At 30.7% G+C, this 19625-nt stretch overlaps 1 protein-coding gene across 3 annotated transcripts; it reads right to left on the bottom strand.

The window, feature by feature from the left end:
• Positions 1-622: 622 nt before the first annotated feature.
• LOC134725964 (EF-hand calcium-binding domain-containing protein 6-like) lies at positions 623-19137 on the bottom strand. 3 transcript variants are annotated; one of them, XM_063590297.1, is made up of 16 exons: positions 18654-19137; positions 14776-14867; positions 13533-13630; positions 12715-12972; positions 12022-12159; positions 10429-10538; positions 9841-9900; positions 7572-7717; positions 7101-7297; positions 6260-6370; positions 5586-5762; positions 4999-5289; positions 4321-4564; positions 3605-3777; positions 2982-3153; positions 623-2059 (listed from the first exon to the last, which is right to left on the bottom strand). In XM_063590297.1, exons 1-16 carry the CDS (start codon positions 18997-18999, stop codon positions 1823-1825), a joined length of 2850 nt encoding a protein of 949 aa, XP_063446367.1. In that variant the 5' UTR covers positions 19000-19137; the 3' UTR covers positions 623-1822. The 3 variants fall into 3 exon arrangements, with proteins under 3 accessions (XP_063446367.1, XP_063446368.1, XP_063446369.1); XM_063590298.1 differs by lacking the exon at positions 9841-9900 and adding an exon at positions 9998-10039 and having other exon boundaries at positions 18654-19136; XM_063590299.1 differs by lacking the exon at positions 9841-9900 and having other exon boundaries at positions 18654-19135.
• Between the last annotated feature and the right edge of the window lie 488 nt (positions 19138-19625).

The raw sequence follows: 19625 nt of genomic DNA, 5'->3' as shown, positions 1-19625 counted from the left end.
CCATACAATTGATATTCATGTCAATACCCAAGTGCTGACTACTTTGGCTGATGATACCCTCGGGGACAAAACGTCCACAAGCAGTGGCATCGACCCAGTGGTGTACATAGTTATCGAAGGTACCATGATTATAATTTAATATGCCAGACACACGTTTTGTCTACAAAAGACTCATCAGTGACGAAATTCAAACCAGAAAACTAATAGCCTGATTTATTTACAAACAAAAATTGAATGTCAAGGTAACACATGATAAGGGGTTCCCAATCCTCCATCTCACCTTGGACAGTGGTGTAATAGTTCGAAATATGAACAACTAAAAAACCAGCTGAAAAGATCTTAACTTTCAGATTGATACATAACAGAAAAATAAGTAACAAAAACACAGACCAGATGTGGCAGGGTATTTTTATCTCCTGACAACAAATTAGACATTAAGTGCAGATCTGAGAGTACCAGTATATAGATATTCATCGAAATATTCTATACTAGTAATCTTTTGGTTGACAATTTAAAATAGAAATCAAGCAATTAATTAATATGTCGTATTTGAAACCAATAGTTCATAGTAAGGACCAGGTCTAAAGGTCACTGCAGTGTTCATACTATAAATAATAAAGAGTAAACATACAACAAATTTAATGTCAAAACATAAAAAAATCAGTCAATAGCTGACAAACAGAAAGACAAAATATAATTCTGTAACCACATGCGGTAACAAGAAAATGACGGATTGTTCAGACACGTAGAAATATCACATATAACAGATTGTCGTGTGCCAAAGGAATGTATGTTAAATTTTATATGCTCTTGATGAATATGACGTGACAGTTTCGATCAGTAAATAATATTCTTTAAAACAATCTCATTTATGCAACGGTTTTCTTTTGTAAAATGCATTAAGAAAGTTGCAGTAATAAAAAGAATATAATACAAAAAGAGAGAACTTATTCTATAATGTTAACCAAGGCACTTATAATAATACAAACAGAGATATACAGAAAAAAATCCAATAAATATCACAGCTATAAAATATCACAGTTCATAAACACAATATAAAAACATTCTTTTTAAAATCTGATAATACTGTTATAGACAATATACATTTGATGGACGGAATGAAATAAATTTGAGCAGAGCGAAAAAAAATGTAATATCTATTTCAAAATGGATTATATGGAAAATACATGATTTTTGTACAATAAAAAAATTCTCAATCATACAAGTGAAAATGATGGCAGTATCATATATGGATAATATGCCAAAATCTTTAGTTGGAATAGAGTAAAAATCTGGACTTGAAAGCAAAACAAACTTAATTTCCACATTTTCAAAGATTTTTTTACTAATGTGGTGTATATGAACATTTGTATAATATATATATGAAGAAATTTACTGACATTTGGTAAGGATGATATAAGGGAATCTTACATTTGTACAACATACACATTTACACCTAACTTGCATTCCTTAAAAAAAACATTGTAAAAAAGGCATAAAATTTTAGAAGTTTTTCAACCAGCTATATTGATATTTTTTTTTAGATTAAGTTTTTTTTGGCAACTTCAGTCAGAACATTCTGAATCTAAAAATTAAATAAAACTTCATACATAAGTAATATCTAAACCACAATTATCAAATTTAGATAGAATACCCATTGGAAAATATATAACTCAAATATACACCATATTCTCTCATTCTCATTCAACTTGTATGCATCATTCAACCAAAAGTCAAAATTCTCAAATACAAATTCCAAGTTCAGTCACTTACAAAGATTAATAAAGTCAGTTCAGGTAAAATTTAGCAACACTTATTAAATTTACTTTACACTTTGTCGAGTTGGAGGTTTTAGTACTTCGTCAATGAATTTTTCATAAGATATTTTTCCAGACATATTATTATCAAACTGTGTCAATACATGGTAAACTTCTTCCTCATCTAGAATGACGTTAGCAAGCTTTAAGACAGATCTGAATTCATTTACATTGAGGTACCCCTCATTAGCTCTATCTAACTTCTTGAAAGCCCTTCGTATATTCTTCCAGTCTCCAGCCAGCTGAAATAAATAAAGATTCAATGTAATGTAATGTTTGAATTATTAACTGAGCTTTTGAATTCAGGTTATGTTTGTTATATTTTTAATTGATTGATTGATGGTTGCTTAACACTCAAGCACTATGCATATCGAAGATGACTTTGGGTTTATGTTATGGTAGGACTAAATTGTACTGCACTGAAACACTCAGATGTTAATGGCTCAAATGGTAGTCATGATTTGAATAGCTGTCATCCTAGTCCAAATAATTACGACGTCCGGCAAGGCTATTTTAGGAAGGCGTCCCAGAAAAAAATAAAAACAGCCTTGCCAGACATCATAATTATTTGTCCTACTGTCATCCTAGCTGAATACAGCTTTTGTTAGGTCTTTTTTATTTCTCTACTAAATGCCCTGTGTGTAGCAAAGATATTAAACTGTCATTATATTGAACCTATGATCATCCTGAACATGCATGAAATTAATGTCACTGGATTTTAATCAACAAACACTCTATAAATCAATGGAACATATGATCCCCTACCCTTATTTTTGAAAATGACTATTTATATGTCGGATAAAAGCAGAGCTTATGTTGTGTTGTTATATGAATAACCGACTTTAAATTAATCTTTTAAGCTTATGCTTTATGTCCTATTATCTCAATTTTTCCATAAATTTGAAAAATCCTCAATTCTTAGAATTATCTCCCTTACTTTTATAGTTTCCAGTGCATTCAACACTATGATTTTTTAAGTTACAAAGAAGAAAAAAACTTAAACTTTATTGTATGATCAGATGTAAAGTCACAAATCAATGCCATGTTTTAGAGAATTGATACTTGATAGACACAATCTTATGGAACACTTCAATTGCTATTTGTCTAAGTTTTGACGTACCTCTCTGGGAAAGAGGGAACACTTATCAGTATATATTAACTTACTTTTTGTCTAAGTTTTGATGTAATTCCATGTAATCCTTTCTGTGGAGGTTCTCCGATGTCTGCTATTGGTATCTCTGGTTGTGGATGTTGTAACAAGGACAACATATTATTGCCATGACGCCACATCTGTTTCTTCAGAGCAAATGGTTTCAAAAATTCTATATATGATACTCTGAAAGCAAAAAAAATTGTTTTCATACTTTGATATAATGAATGATTGCAGTATACTGTTCAACATTGAAAAAATTCTGTTCATTCTGACTTTTTAGTGGGTTTAAAAACGAAGGTGATGCTGACTACATCGCATCCATTAATTCATACTGCTGATATTTTTCAAGACATTCTTTATAACATCCCCCAACAAGTCCTCCCTCTGTATATAGCCTGTGACTACTTGTTTATTGTTAAATCACCTTTAAATCTACACAAAGGCTCAACTTTTATAAACATCTTGAATAAGTTTGAGCATTATAAAAATCAGAAATGGGAACACTATAAAATTATTATCTAAAATTTATGACTTGAACTTCAAGTACTTTTTAATCTTATATTTTTGGGGTAAAAAGGACTTCATACACTTTGAACAAAAGCATAAATTGTAAAAAAAAAAATGTTGGTCTTACCTGCCATCTTGTCGAATTTCAAATTTATCACTTAGTGATCTCGTTTCAAATTCACTAAGATGAACACATAACTCAGTAAGGACATCCTTAAACTCCTCCCTCGTTACATAGCCTGTACCATAGGGGTCCATCCCTACAAACTCTTTACGTAGCTCCTCCCACATATAGTCAATCTAAAAATTAAAACAATATTTGTATTGAATAAGCAAAAAGTTTTAAAAAGATAACAAATAGAGTTTATCATAATATTGTTATACAAAACTGTCTAAGTGTCAGCATGTTGGGATCTTGCTTTGATTATCTCCCTTAGAGCTCAATGTTTAAGTTAAACCAGTATAATAAAAATATTAAGTTGTCTATTTTTCAACAATAAAATTGAATCTTAATCAAACTAAATTTTATGAAAATCTATGATAAAAGCTTTATTTGAAAATATTTAAATTTTTTTATGATGTGTTCTAGAAATGCATTTCATCCTGAATAAGAGTATAAACTTTGTTATAGAAAGCAACCAATTAAATAAGCCTATGTCACAATTGCTTTCCTAAGAAAGAGGGCTTTCGTCCTTATTTTTATTCAAAATAATACAAAAATTGCTTTAGTCAAATGAACTTGTGTTTTTCAATTTATTTTTTTTCAGGCAGAAGGACTCCTTATAAGACCTACACCTGCTGTAGAAATGTACAAGATACTATGCTAACCTAATATAATCTTACCTTTGATCTTAGACTGTCTTGTAACATATCAGCAGCACAATTTAGTTTTCTGGATCTGATCATGAAGTCAGCATCACCTTTTCTTGGAGGCTGGACCTTGGCATTAGGGAAGTGGGCAGATCTTGCAGAGAAACCAAAATGTCTTACAAACTGCAAGTAATCTAAGGTCTTGTCTGTGTTTGTGATAAATGTTTTCCATATTTCTCTTATTTCACCTCGAGAAATCTCTGGTTTTATATCAAATCTACAATGAGACAAGGGATAAAAAAATTCTTATAAGCATCATGGCTGTCTTAATGTAACATCATAACCAAATAATTTTAAAGGAAAGTGGCTTGCAAGGGTATAAAAAGGAATAACCAAAATGGCAAATACCATGGCATAGGTGAATTTTAAGCATATCAACCAGAAGTGGTAAAAACATGCAAATTCTTTTGAGATGAGGAAAAAGGGTTAGAATATACGAAAAATATACTGGCTGCCAACCAATCAAAATCCAGCATTCTTATATAAGGTGTAATTACCAAATTAATATAATTCTTTGGTAAATTTTTGGTAAATTCATATTGATGTTAGAAAAAAAAATCTATCTTAAATGTTAGAAAAATAACAATGAGTTCTATACATTGCATTTCAACCTTTTTAAAATATTTTGGTAGATAAGTTCAATGATCCTACCTGTTTAATAACTGGAACATCAACTCTTGAGTGAGTCTTTTGGTATTTATCTCGTCTAATTCCTGGAAAGCTCTTTCTACATCCTGGAACTTACGAGTCAATAGATCTTTGACAAGGTTGAATAATTCTTCATTACTCCTCTTACGTGAAGTGTAGTCTAATGGTTCTTCCTCCACAACGAGTCTGTCAGCCTGTGTTTGTACCAACTCTTCCATTATGTTAGGAATAGGAGCAGGGACAGGGACAGGACCAGCACCCTGTTTCTTACCAAATAAACTTGGTGCCATTCCCCTAAAACAAATATAAAGATAAGATTAAAACATTCTCCAAACTGTTGTGTTTCAAAAGGAAAAGGAATAGACAAAGGTAAAATAATATCCTCCCAAACACTAAATGACATGTATAGTAAAAATATTTATCTTATGTCATCCTTCACCTACTGAAAACAAATTATCACACATGTTCTTATCAGATTCCCAAAATATATGTTTTTTACCAATATATATGAAAATCAAAATAGCTTAATGACAACATTGTGTGTCCTTAAATGTTTCAAAAAGTATATCCATACTCAACACTGTACTTACTTTGTATCAAAGAACTGGAGGAATTCTGCATATTTAACATTGCCATCCTCATCCAGTGGTAACCTATCAAGGAAGGACTCGTACTGATCATCACGGAGGGTCAGGCTAAATCTGCTCTCTATCGCAGCTCTGAACTCTTCCTGGCTTATCACATTAGTGTTGTGGTTGTCAATGCTCCTGTAAGAGGTCAGAATATAGATGAATAAAATCAATGTGGTTTATTTCTTCAAGAGGAATTATTTTTCATTACAGACAAGAAGTTTTTAAAAATAATGTTTTTTAATCATACCACATCTTCTTATTTTTATATTGGTTTATCACAATATTGTGGATGAATTTAATTAGCTGTATCACATCAGCACATGTCTTTTTATTCTTAAAACACCTTTTTTTTATATTAACTTTTGAACTTTTCATAGTGCGCTGTCATGCATGTTAACTCTTCACACTAAAATTTCAGATAATTACCATAAGAAATAAGGCATGATCTCATAAAGTGACCTATAGTTTCTTAAGTCTGCTTCATATGGACTCATGTAGGATAGTTGTCTAACTGGCAATCTCCTTATTTTATATTTGAAATGTAAAAAAATAAATTTGTTTTGGTTTTCAAAATACTGATATCCTCTGTATAAAATTTGTAATTATTTTTTATAAAATAGCACTATACTTACTTAAGTGTACCCAATAATGATAAGAAATCTCTTTGGAACATGTTCATTAGCTGTACTTCAATACCACTCATTGTAGACACATTGCCAGGACTAGCAGGTCTGTCTCCAACCCTATTTACAGATATATACATACATTTAAATATAGGTTATAAAAATAACTTTGGTTCAAAACTCTTTTTTAAATGTAAATAGATGTTGTTCAGATTTTTTTGCCACTTGACTGCTGTTTCATTGCTGTATACCCAATCTGTTATTTCCAGTTAGCATAAATTATAAAACATGTTAAATGATCAATGTATTCCACAACTTCATTTTTTTCACAGGGTGTTCTGTTTCTTATCCATTTGATAATATAGAAGGTTGCGTAAAAATCATGAAATATATATCTTTTAAAAATTATTGAGACTGAAAAAGAATTAAAAAGATTATTTTTTTCTCTTTTGAACATGTAAATAAAATGTCTACTAGTGAATCACACTAAAATACTAATAAGAGGTGCTGTTACGTTTCCCATGCTTTTTAACAACCTTGATGTTATAACAATAACAATCTAGCAACAATTCTGTGCATAGACACCAACAGTAGTGCTACCATACAAACTACAATATCTAGACACCACACAATCTACAAAGAAGTGCATGGTTACCAAACATGTTGTCATAGTAACTGATCTGTACATGGTTACCATACATGTTGTCATGGTAACAGATCTGTGCATGGCTACCAAACATGTCATGGTAACAGATCCGCTCTAGAGTGCACACAGTCTACATGGATAACCCAGTACAAACAGTGCATCACCTCTAGAGATAATTATTTTAATAGTTACAATCTGACTAGCCTGTGTTTTTTACTGTTCAGTATATTGTGGGTCATTCCTGCTTCAGATCTATCCTGGAATCTATGTAAGAATTCCCTATAAGGTACACCATCACGTTGTGGTTTCACGCTACATCTTGACAAGAATGCTGACAGCAACTTCTTCTCCAAATTTAAACCATATTTACATAATACTTCTAAGAAGCCATCAAATGTTACCTAAAGAAGAAAAGAAAATATAAGCATTTGTCAATGATCAATGGTTCTAAAATTTGTGCTATTACTTAACAACTAATGTAACAAATTAAATTATGAGTTATCTCCCTTATGTAAGAAAAGTTGATTTGAGATAGTTAATGAAATTTTGAAAAACAAAAATCCTGGAAATATTTGTTAACACAGGTGAAAAAGAATAAATACCAAATATTGGAGGGTGCTATCTGTGGCTGATAAAAGTCAGTATTGTTCCTTATCAAAATATTAACATACTTACAAGACCATTATTCTTGGCATCTCTAGCTTCAAATGCATCCTTCATCTGTACACATCCTTCCCTGAACTTATTCTTTAACCATCTTTCTACATCTAAGGACTGTTTTCTCTCTATTTCCTTCTTTCTTGGTGTACGAGAAGATGTTACTATTCAAAAAACAATTTAGTATCCTTAAAGTTAAATAGAGGGTACAAGTGACAATTTTTATAATAAACCAGAGTAGATACCTATAACAGTGAATTCTGAGAAATTCATAATAGACAATTATTGTTGGTTTTATTGATTAACTGTTGGTAACCAGTAATAGACTTGTTCAGGTTGAATCGTCTGTCAGACCTTTGGTAACCAATAATAGACTTTATGTTCAGGTTGAATCGTCTGACCTATCTTTTATTTGGCAGATAAAAAATAGACAACATATTTTTTGTAACAAAACATTAAAATGCCTATTACAAATAAGATCCATAGAAAAAAAATGGAGACAATTAAAGGTTGTCCTTTTTGAGAAAACAATTTACAATTTGTAGGTATAAAACTTATCATACAATCTAGTAGAACATTTTATTATCTAAGTTATCTCCCTTGTTATATCAAATCATTTTATTTAAAACAAATTGCTGTTTCTGAACATGATAAGTAATTCAATGTATTGCATTTTTATAATTATGTTTGCTAATTAAGCCAAACTGTTGTCCAAAATGGTTTCCAAAATTTCCATATTACTTCAAAATGGTTCAAATGCAAGCAGATGTATAAAAAGTGCCATTGAGAGGACGCTATTGCTATAATACTATGACAGTGTATGCCATATATGGGTGCTTTATTTCAAACTGTACAAGTTTAATAAATTGACTGCAAGCTTAGTCAGTAGAATTCTTAAAAGCTGTGGTATAAATATAAGCATTAATACAAAATTCATAACCCCATCTTACTTTATGAAAAAGCAAATCTCATGAATGATGAAACACAATAACAAAAAATGTCTTTACAATATATATATCATTGATTAATAATGTAATGAATATTAAATCTATTAATCTATGAAATGAGAGGTTACAGTCAGTAAAATCAGCCTGATTTAGAAAACCTGTCCCATCTATTTAGGCTTGCTGTTTTCTTAAGAATTCAATGCATTTGATTGGCCTTGCTGGCCTAGGAAGAACAATATTTCTTTCATATTTTATATCAAATTTGATTATGTCATTTTGTTACTTTTTTCACATGTTTCAAACCTACACATTTTACAAACTAACTGTAAAATCGGATGGTTAAATTCTGAAGCATTGCTTAATTTCAAAATATGACAATTTTAGTATTAGGGACAAATAAATCAAAATGCCTATGTTTTTCCATAGTTCTAATTAAAGAATTCACTTTAAGGACAAGTACAAATGTACATAAAAGATCATAAAATGTCTATGTTTGCAGCAAATGAAAAATTTTGATTGAAAAAAGTTTGTTTAAAATAAACAAAAGAATTTCTAAATTCCACATTCTTTACATGGTCATGTTACTTTACTAAACTAAATTTAAATGTCTTTTTAAAACAAGCCCATATTCTAATCTCAAGTAATATGATATAATGTATGTATAAAAAATTGAAATCTAAATCCTGATAATCTGACTAGTTAATTTCTAAAATAAAAGAAATCATTCAAGCGAATCCTAATCTGTCAACACGGTATTATGACACCAAAAATAAATGGTTAGAGTAAATGGGACGATATTTAACCCATGCAATTTCATCTGACCCAGTAAACTGATTATAAAATGGTGTTAAAGAGCAGATTTTACTTCCAATACCAGCCTATTATGTTGGACAACATCAGCATGACAAATCCTTACCTCTTGCTATACCTGAACCAGGCTTAGTTTCTTTATAGTGAGATCCTAAATTTATTCAAAATCATTTAACAAAAAGCACAGTGACATTTATTTCCTTTCAAATTTTAAAAAGTGAACTGAACCATTTGAGCTTTCTCAAAAATTTAGATATCACAAGATAATTTTTTTTAGTACATAACAAAAACCTGTTTTCTGTGAACTGTAGAATGAAATATATATAATAGTTTCAAAAATTTAATTCTCCTTTTTTAAAGATTGACAAGAAAAATTTAAAAAAACTGACTCTAATCTACCTAACACTCAATTTATTGGGTTGTGACTAGAAGTGAAATATAGGATTATAATTTAAAAAATATGTATAAGTAAAGTATAAAAACTACAAGTAAAAAATATCTATATCTTATTCAGTGTGCAAAGTCCTTACCCAGTATCATGCTAGGCATTCTAGAACTAAAACTAGACATGCTAGACCTTAATCTAAAACCTACAAATACCAATGGATGTGTCAAACCCAAATCATCCTTGCTAATATTTATGATTATGTATAATTTTCCATCCAGCCAAAGATGATATATCCTTACCTTGGGACTGACCTACTCGTGTTGTCTTGTTTAGATATTGTCCTAAATTAAATAATAAATCTCTACATTCTTTCTTTTCCCTTTTTATTTAATATTTATAATATAAAATTTCACAATAAGATTTTTGTTTTCATTACAGAAATTAGAAAAAAAATCATTTTTGCTGGTTATTGAAGATATTACTAATTAATATACTTTTTTTAAATTTGAGTATCATACAGAGTAATTTGATTCATGTGAAAATCATTAATTGAAATAGTTTCCAGATACAAAAATGTATTTTAAACTGCTTGGCAGAATTTATACACATTAGTTTCAAACATGTGCCATGTTGTATATGTCCACAGTAGTTTTTTTATACGATCAGCTCCATGATGGTAACAAGATATGACCAAATTAGAATATAAATGAGGTGTGGCCAAAAAACTTACTTTCATTGATAGGTGACAGCCTTCCATTTTCTCCATTTTCTTGCAGAGTTATTCCCAAAGCTTTCAAGAAAGTTTCTGAACTAATTGTTCCAGAATTAGAAGGATCATACCTGAAAATTAAAAGAAAGTTTATAAAAATAAGGAGATGTGGAATGAATGCCAATGAAAAAAAGTAACCAAAGTTCAAAAGTGGATTTAAGCAAATATAGACAACTGTACATTACATAATTAAATCAAATTATGCATAAAGCTATAAAAGACATTTCTGGCATCATGAAGGATAATGTCATCCTAGGTAGAAAGTCCTGTGTTTTCACATATCTTTACAGGATCTTTGTTTTAATATCAATACCGGCAATCATATACAAAGATTTTTATTGTGTCTGCATGCAAATATATTTCAGGAAACATGATCTGCACAACTTGTTCATGAATTGTCTGAAATCGATCTGGTGCCATAACAAATATCTCAGGTACTAATGAAATTAAAATTTATAATTCAATCCTGCTATCTGCACAGTCAAATTATTTTAACCTTTAAAGACATGTTTTGATATGTGAAGCTATGTCTGTGACATTTACAATATTTTTCCTTAGAAATTTATCTATAACTCTACAAATTCACAACATTTTCATGTCTCTAGCTACATTTTTTTAGAAATCTGTCAATCATATAGGAGACCCTGATGTAAAAGAATCCATGAACTAAGCAATTTACATGTTCAATAAAATATTAATCAAATGAAAATACAACTACAAATAGTTTAGCACATGGTCATTGAGATGATTGTTCCTGGGATTTTTAATGCATGCATTTGAATGATGTATTACATGTACCATGGCTAACTTCTATAAGAAATTATGATACTTTTAAATGACATGGAGGTCAACCACTACTTCAACATATCATTTTACAATGGATCAAACCTTGTCCTGGCCTTTGTTTATTTACTATAAGATAAATGCCTAATATGGAATAAATGTTTTGTGATTCCTATGAAAAGAAATTGATTATACTTCATATTTTTGAATAGGTTTGTGTGTTTACATTTGATCAATTTTTAAATGACCATTTTGTGTTGATATGAGAAGTATGTTTACCTAACTACTAGATAGTCAATATAAAGGTATGAAACTAATCCTACACCAGGGCATTTTAATCTTACTTAGGACTATGTCCATTTACCTATAATCCAAATAACTTCATGTAATACTACTTGAACCTTAACAGTTAGTTTTTTTATAGTTATAGTGAATTTATCACAATTTGACACCATTAGGATTTAAGGGTATAAACTGTATAATTGTAAAACTATGTAAAAATTTAACAAAAAGTTTGAAAGAGTTAAAAATGAGGAAATTCCTTAATCTTTTTATCTTTTCATCTTTGAGATTATATATTTCTTTCATAACATGGAATGAAGGGCATCTTGATTTTTTTTTTGTCATATTAATTTCTCATTTTGATAGCTTCCATAGCTCCAAATTGTATTTAACATATACATACTGTTGAAATGTATCAACTGTTTTTTACCACGCTAAAAAAACAAAAACAATACACATATACAAAATAATAAAGGAAAGTATACTAACTTTTTCCACAATTTTTCAAATTCAGTATCTTCCATATAAAACATAAGTTTGTTGAGCATTTGTTTGAACTCTGGTTTCATAATACGACCTGATCCGCCTGGGTTCAACTGGGGTATTAAGTCTGCTATATCCAAGAATCTAAAAAATACAAACAAAATATTACTTTATCTAAAAAAGACAAACTTTTCTAAAGAATTTGATTGACAAAAACATGAACTGATATATAGATGGTTATTTTGGGAATTACTTTCATAAATTTGTTGTAAGAATAATAAATTTTCAAAATGTTGGACATTCTTCTTGTTTTATTAAAATTACACAAAACACATTAAAAACTGTATTTGCAGTAATAATATATTGTAAACAAGTTATTCCCCTGGTTTAATACAGATTCTTTTGATTCAAATAACTAAAACAACTCTGATGTATTTCTTACATATGTCTTCAGATTAAGATAAAATATTGCAAACAATTAGATTTCCAAGAGAGATTATAATAATTTCTAAAATTTTTCTTAATATTTGTAAGTTTTAAGACTATATGATCCTGCCTAATAATATAAATAATCTTCAAATCTAAGATGACTCATTCATAATTAATAAGTAGATGCATGCACAAGTTGTAATGTCCATATACCAAAAATAGCCACCTTCCACCTCCAATTTCACTCTTAATAAATGATTTTATATTTACCTCTGTTTTGCCTTCTCTTTCAGATTAGAATGAACTTGTGTAGATGACATGACTGCCTTATCCTGGTATTGTCTCTGTACTGGGTCCATCCAACCTGGATAATCATTAGGCTCTGGTCCGTCACGGAAATAGGCAAAGAATTCAGCGTAATTAATCACTTGTTTATCTCTTAATCCAATCCTCTCCATCAGCCGATTGTACACATTTTGACTCAGTGAAACATTTAAAATTGTCACAAGAATTCTATGCAATGCCTCCCTGAAAACAAAATTTGCTCTTTTATCATTTTGTTCTATCAAGAATATAAATTGATATATTTTTAAATAATTCAGTGTGTATCAATAATCGTACCATTTTCTCTTATTTTCTGGAAGTTTATAAACCACCTGTACCATAACAGACCATGTGATCAATAAAACAAAGGGAATGATGTGAGTATATGTTAAATTCTGACTTCAAATAAAAATAAGGTAAAATTAAAATATATTAAATGCCCCCAAAAAGTAAGCCAGGGCAGACCATGCAAGACCCTCATGATAAACAATCACACCAGTAGTAATAGCAAAATTGTGGCTCCATATGCAGATGAGGATCCAGGATTTTGAAAAATTGAGGCCCATGAGTCCTCAAACTAAACAAAATTTGTAGTGAACCCAGTAAGAGATCTGGATTCACCATGAATAAAGCTCCATAAGTGGAGAGGTGCTGGGCATATATTTTTTAAAAGACATTTAAATGGTGATAGTCTCATTAACACCTCCTTGTTTGATCCAACTTTTTAAATGATTTCTGTGTGAATAATAATAACTACAAATTACCTGGAAACATTTCCTTTCTGTTCTGGATCATTATCCCTAAATCTTTTCCTGATCTCAAAATAACTTCCTTTAATTTTCTGTTTTAGACTAGCTTCCAACTAAAATTGATAAAAATATATATAAGTAAAACAAATGTCACTACTACATGAAGGTTCCTTCAACTTTTATTCAGTCATTTAAAAGGAAAAGGACACTTGCAGTTAATCAAGAGAGAGTCATATGTAAGGTTTTTACTTTTGCATCATCATTTATAAAAGAATCAAATAAAGACAGGTACATTTGCAATGGATTTTTTTAAATTTATTTATTAAACATTTATTCATTTAAAAAGACAAAAAAACAGTGTGATTTTAGAATTTTGTTACAGTGACATGATGACCACATGATGACCACAACCACCTGAAGTTCTACAAAAATGTTTACCACCATGAATCATGATCATGATATTTAATTTAAAAACATGTATAAGTTAAAAACCCAAATGCAAATTTGTCTAAAAACTCTACCAGATAAGAAAGTACCTCATAACAATGCTGTAAAAAAATAATAACACACTTTTGTGTACTAGGAAATATCTATTCCAGTTTCTACTAAGTACTTACTTACATCTTGTATGGTCAAATACTTAAAACTGTTTGGTCTTAATACATCCTAAACAATTTAATCAAGTTTTGAGATAACAGTGTCAGGTGAATGCTAATTGATTTTCAGATATTTTTTTTGTTTTTAGTTTAAGATATGCCTCGAAAAGTTGTTACATTCTAGAAATCATTCTATCATATGTTAAAACTATTAAAGCAACATTTCAGAGTTAATAAAAAAGAACCATGAAAAAATAGACTACTACTGTGTCTTCTTCCTTTTGAATTGGTTTGTTAATTTGTTCTCATCCTGAATATGCTTGGAATATATGCCACTGGACGTTAAAGAAGCAACAATCAATCAATCAATCCTTTCATCTCTCACCAATTGTACAAATTATTATCCTACTGTTTTACCAACATCGTACTTATATTATTACATGTATTTCAATTATGACTTATTTAATACCAACATAACTAAATATAATAATGCACATAAAGAGTGGTATACGATGAAGTTAAAAAGATATTGGAATTTTCATTATTCATATGGACAAATATACTCATAAAAAGTGGCATACGAGGTAATAAAAAGATGCTGAACTTTGGATTATTCATGGGGACAAAAATGCTCAATAACCATTCACTGTTCTTAAACTCACCTCGTCAATTTCCAGTCGACCTTGAGCTGAGGCGTTAGATAACCTTGAGGACATACGGCTGTCCATTCTACTTCCCATACCGGCTCTACTCCCTGAAATACCATTACTATTTAATGACATAATGCATATTACAGATGTTAAACATTATCAATGGCTATAATCTTAGAGAGTTTAGACTCAGAATCGTCAATTACATTATAGTTTTTCAATACGTTTAAAATTTTGATTATGATCAAACATATCTTGTATTCCTTGCTACAGTAGATGCATATGGAAAGTTTGTTCAAAAGGTGGAAATACATCTCTGGTCATCTCTTACTAGTCGGGAGTGTTTTGGGTAAAAAGCATCAAGGAGGATTTTGGTATTTAAAAAGTTACAAGATTGTATTTTGTTTACAAATCTAAACGGCATGGAAAATGATGGTAAAAAAAACAACCATAAGAATATTCAACTCCAAGGATGCGTATCCAAAGTTGAAGTCCAAAATCACTTGGCCGACAAAAAAGGCATGAAAAACATGAAGTCATATTCCCAACTTGGTACAGGTACTTTCCATAGGACAATGGCATGTTGGATGAGTTTACATCTCTCAGACTTTTCACTTGCGAGACATACAAATATTCAGATTCAACTAATCTATGACTCTTAGACAAAGAACAAAAACCAGAGACACATAATAATGTAGTGTATGACTCTGCAAAAACATGCAAAAGTTAAAAAAAAAATCAATTTTGAAATGTGAACTTTTTAAAAGTTACAGGGACACGTGTAAATATACTCGTTTAAGCGGTTCTGAGGACAAAACGTCGAGTTTACTGATAGAAACATTGAACCTATTACATGACGCATTGCCACGTGTTAACTATTGGATCTCTTACAAAGAGTTAATATTTGGGAGATTCTTCTGCAGTGGCGTATAGGTGGGATGAAAAGTGGAGATTGGAGAAACTTTTGAAAGTGACAAGCGAAAAAAAAAGCTTTTCTATATTCTATGAAAGTTGGAATCTCAACATATTTCATTTTAGTTTTTATGTCAACAAATTTTATTTTGACAAAATGTGGAGAAAACGTAATTGCCTTAATATTCCCTGATTCCTGGTTACACATATCTGAAGAGTTAATGTTCACAATCAAATTGAAAGTGAGTGGGTATATCTGTAGTCATCTTCCCAGAATACCGACCCCTTAAAATTAGATAAACATGATATATACTTTGTTAATTATTTTGCTATATTTCGTTATAATAAATAGATGTAAATTGTTAGATATTAATCATGTACAGTTTATGGTCGAAAACGAATTCGTTGTCAAAAAGCAAATCGTTACAACAAACCTTTTTGTATTCATAACTAAATACCACACTGAAAAAAATAAAGAACATTCTTCGCGTCGTAACTTAAAATTGAGAATGGAAATGGGGAATGTGTCAAAGAGACAACAACCCGACCACAGTTCAGTTCAGTTTCTTTTATCTATTGTATGTAATTGTCAGAAACGGAGAAATTATCTGCATTCAAATCTTGCGCCTAACCACATGCGTTATCTACAATCCTAGAGCTATTTGCTACAATAATTCTAGCACGAGAAACATAGTAGAGAGGTAAGCAGATAAAGATATGCGATCATCATGCATAGATTCTGAGAGAGAAATGGTAATGAAAGGCTACAATGAACAAGCTTTATTAACATCTATGCAGTATATATAATCCTTTCAACAGGAATGAAACCTTCCTTCACCATTTATTGTATGCTTACCACGTGGTGTATCCAAGGCAATAGGGCCTTAAAAAGTAAAATTATGTCAATATTCTGTGTTGTTACTACACCCTACCCGAGACTTAGTTAAGTATGTACTCGATTGCAGTCTGTACACGAACCCTCTTTACGGGGTACTAGTATCCAAACAAAGAACTTTGACTGCACCTAGTCAGGAATGTGCCAGTTGTTGCTCATTCGTTTGGAGTCTGTACACGAACCCTCTTTACGGGATACTAGTATCCAAACAAAGAACTTTGACTGCACCTAGTCAGGTATGTGCCAGTTGTTGCTCATTCGTTTGGAGTCTGTACACGAACCCTCTTTACGGGGTACTAGTATCCAAACAAAGAACTTTGACTGCACCTAGTCAGGAATGTGCCAGTTGTTGCTCATTCGTTTGGAGTCTGTACACGAACCCTCTTTACGGGATACTAGTATCCAAACAAAGAACTTTGACTGCACCTAGTCAGGAATGTGCCAGTTGTTGTTCATTCGCTTGATGTATGTGAGCTTTTGGTTTTGCCATTTGAAAAAGGACTTTCTGATTTGAATTTTACTGGGAGTTTGATAGTTTTGCTATTTTACGTTATAGCCACATAGTCTTTCACAAAATTGTATATATATAATGTTAAAAGAGATGTCTACCATTATTTTGTTTTGCACTGATAATGCCCCCAAAATATAATTAAAAGACAAACGACCATGCTTAGCTGCTAAGTTGTCAGTTTTGATCTCGTGCCAATGGTGTCAGTTTGAATTTTAACTGGTCTCAAAAAGTCGATGTTTGTCTACAGTATTTATTTTTTTATATACCCATCAATTCGCTGTATAGGAATCGAAGAAACACAATTACATTGTTATCTAGTTTTTTTTATGTTGACGAAGAAAGGCTTGTAAAAAATACCAGTGAAGAAAGCCCGTTACTAGCAATGAGAAATGAAAATCTAACAACAATCTTTGAAATTGACATTTTTGTTTTCACATCGATAACGTATATAGTTTGTCCTTTTTGTTTTCACATCGATAACGTATATAGTTTGTCATTTTTGTTTTCACATCGATAACGTATATAGTTTGTCATTTTTGTTTTCACATCGATAACGTATATAGTTTGTCATTTTTTCATCTCTAGTTTATGTTTTCTATGTTTCAACACACAATTAACAGAGAAAATTATCGATAGGACTGTTATTCAATGCTTACATTTAAATAAACCAGTTTTGACAAGAAAATAGTTTTTATACATCAATAAATCATTTTTCTAATGTTGAAAACGAAATTAGCTGTAATTAATGTATATCTAGTAACACGAAGCGAGCATTTAAAACCTTTGTAGATGTACATGTTGTGATGAATTTTCAGTATACAGTATTGTGGGTTTTTTTTTTGTTTTTTTTTAAAGTTTATACTGTATCTGTCACATGTAGTTTGGAATCAAAACTTGTGCGTCTTTACTTTTTCTTATTTTCTTAACGTTAACGACAGAAAGAAAATATTATCGTTGTTCGTGTCCAGTTACAATCAAATTGCCTGATCTAAGCTTTAAAAATTATATCACAATTCGATAACAAAGCAATTCCGTAGTTGAATAATTTTCCTCAAATGTTTTTTTTTGTGGTAAAGGGGATAAAACATTGTCAAGTCATTTTTGTTTTCATTATTTTATCTGTACTTTAAAAAGTAGACAGGGTATAACCCGTTAAAACCCTTGTAGTTTTTTTAATATAACCATTGAATTGATTGAATGTAAAGAATAATTCAATCAAACAAACACAAATTGTCGTCTCACATCGAAAGTAAACAGTACAATTCTTAACGATTCGTGTGTAGCAGTTTACTGTAAACGGTGATCTAATATTTGATCTTTCTATATATCTTAGTTCAGGAAGAATTTGACACTTGAGAAGTCTTAATCTAAAAATTTGTTTGGATAACATAGAATTGTGTATTGTCGATAGCAAATAAAATAATTTCTCAACTATTAATTCAATTTGATGTCTAATAAGACACATTAATTTTTCCAAACAAATCGTATGTATACTCCTAAAAATAAACAGTAAAAATACTTTAGAGAAATAAATTTAAAAAAGATAATATAGATCGCCAATCATATACTTACCAAAAAGGGGCATTCTTGTAGTATTTGGATCTCCATGTGTAACTTCGACTCCTTCAGGAATAGAATCATGCGGCATCGCTACCACTTGCTGGTTGACACCAAGTCGGCTGTCCCGGCCATAAGAACTTACAGATTTACGTCCAGTGAAAACATTTTCGTTAGCTAAAGGTCTTCCTGTTAATGGTTGTGAATTTGGTCTGTGGCTATCACGAGACACCCCACGAACATCCAAGTTCCCGGGGCCTTCCATCCGAGATAAAGGATGTGCAATCTGCGGTAGTGTAATACCACCTTTATTTGTTCCTAAACCCATCACATTGGGACGGGGTATCCCAACCTGCGACATTTTTGATGTTGTTACTATACCGGTAAACTTTTGATTATTTCTTTCTCCCCTGAACAGGAACCACGACTTCCAATAACTACTGAGTCCTTAGCAACGTTTGCCCGGTTACCCTGTCAGTAATTTGCGCATGTATCGATAAACTATACGTATTATTTCCCTTGCTTTTTGTTAAGCCTTCATTGAAAACCAACCACCCGGAAAAGGACTTTATATACATGTAATGTCTTTTATACGATTAGTTTAACTTTAAAGGTTAAATTAATTTAAAGTTATTTCATTGCTATGTTGTACTTGTATGAATCACATCGGAGAAAATTGACAAGTCTATATGGTGATTATAAATGTGAAGTTAGATGCTGATGAGAAAATACTTTATATTGGAAATAAAATAAAAGAATTTTATGTGAGAGTATGTGAAGAATTGATTCAATATAAGATTTGAGTGTGACTTTATCATAAATGACAGTGACTATTTCTTGATTAAACATGTTTGTCACAACTCGACACCATTTATCTGATTAATAAAGCACTTAATCTAATTAGGAAAATAACACAACGTAGCTTAATTGTCATGTAATTAAGATGCTTGAAAATTTAAATAGAAAATATTTGTTTAAATAATGCCT

This window comes from Mytilus trossulus, chromosome 7, assembly GCF_036588685.1.
Source record: "Mytilus trossulus isolate FHL-02 chromosome 7, PNRI_Mtr1.1.1.hap1, whole genome shotgun sequence".
In the NCBI taxonomy this organism is placed as follows: domain Eukaryota; kingdom Metazoa; phylum Mollusca; class Bivalvia; order Mytilida; family Mytilidae; genus Mytilus; species Mytilus trossulus.
Note: the sequence above shows the minus strand (reverse complement) of the source record. Positions and strands in the feature narration are given on the sequence as shown.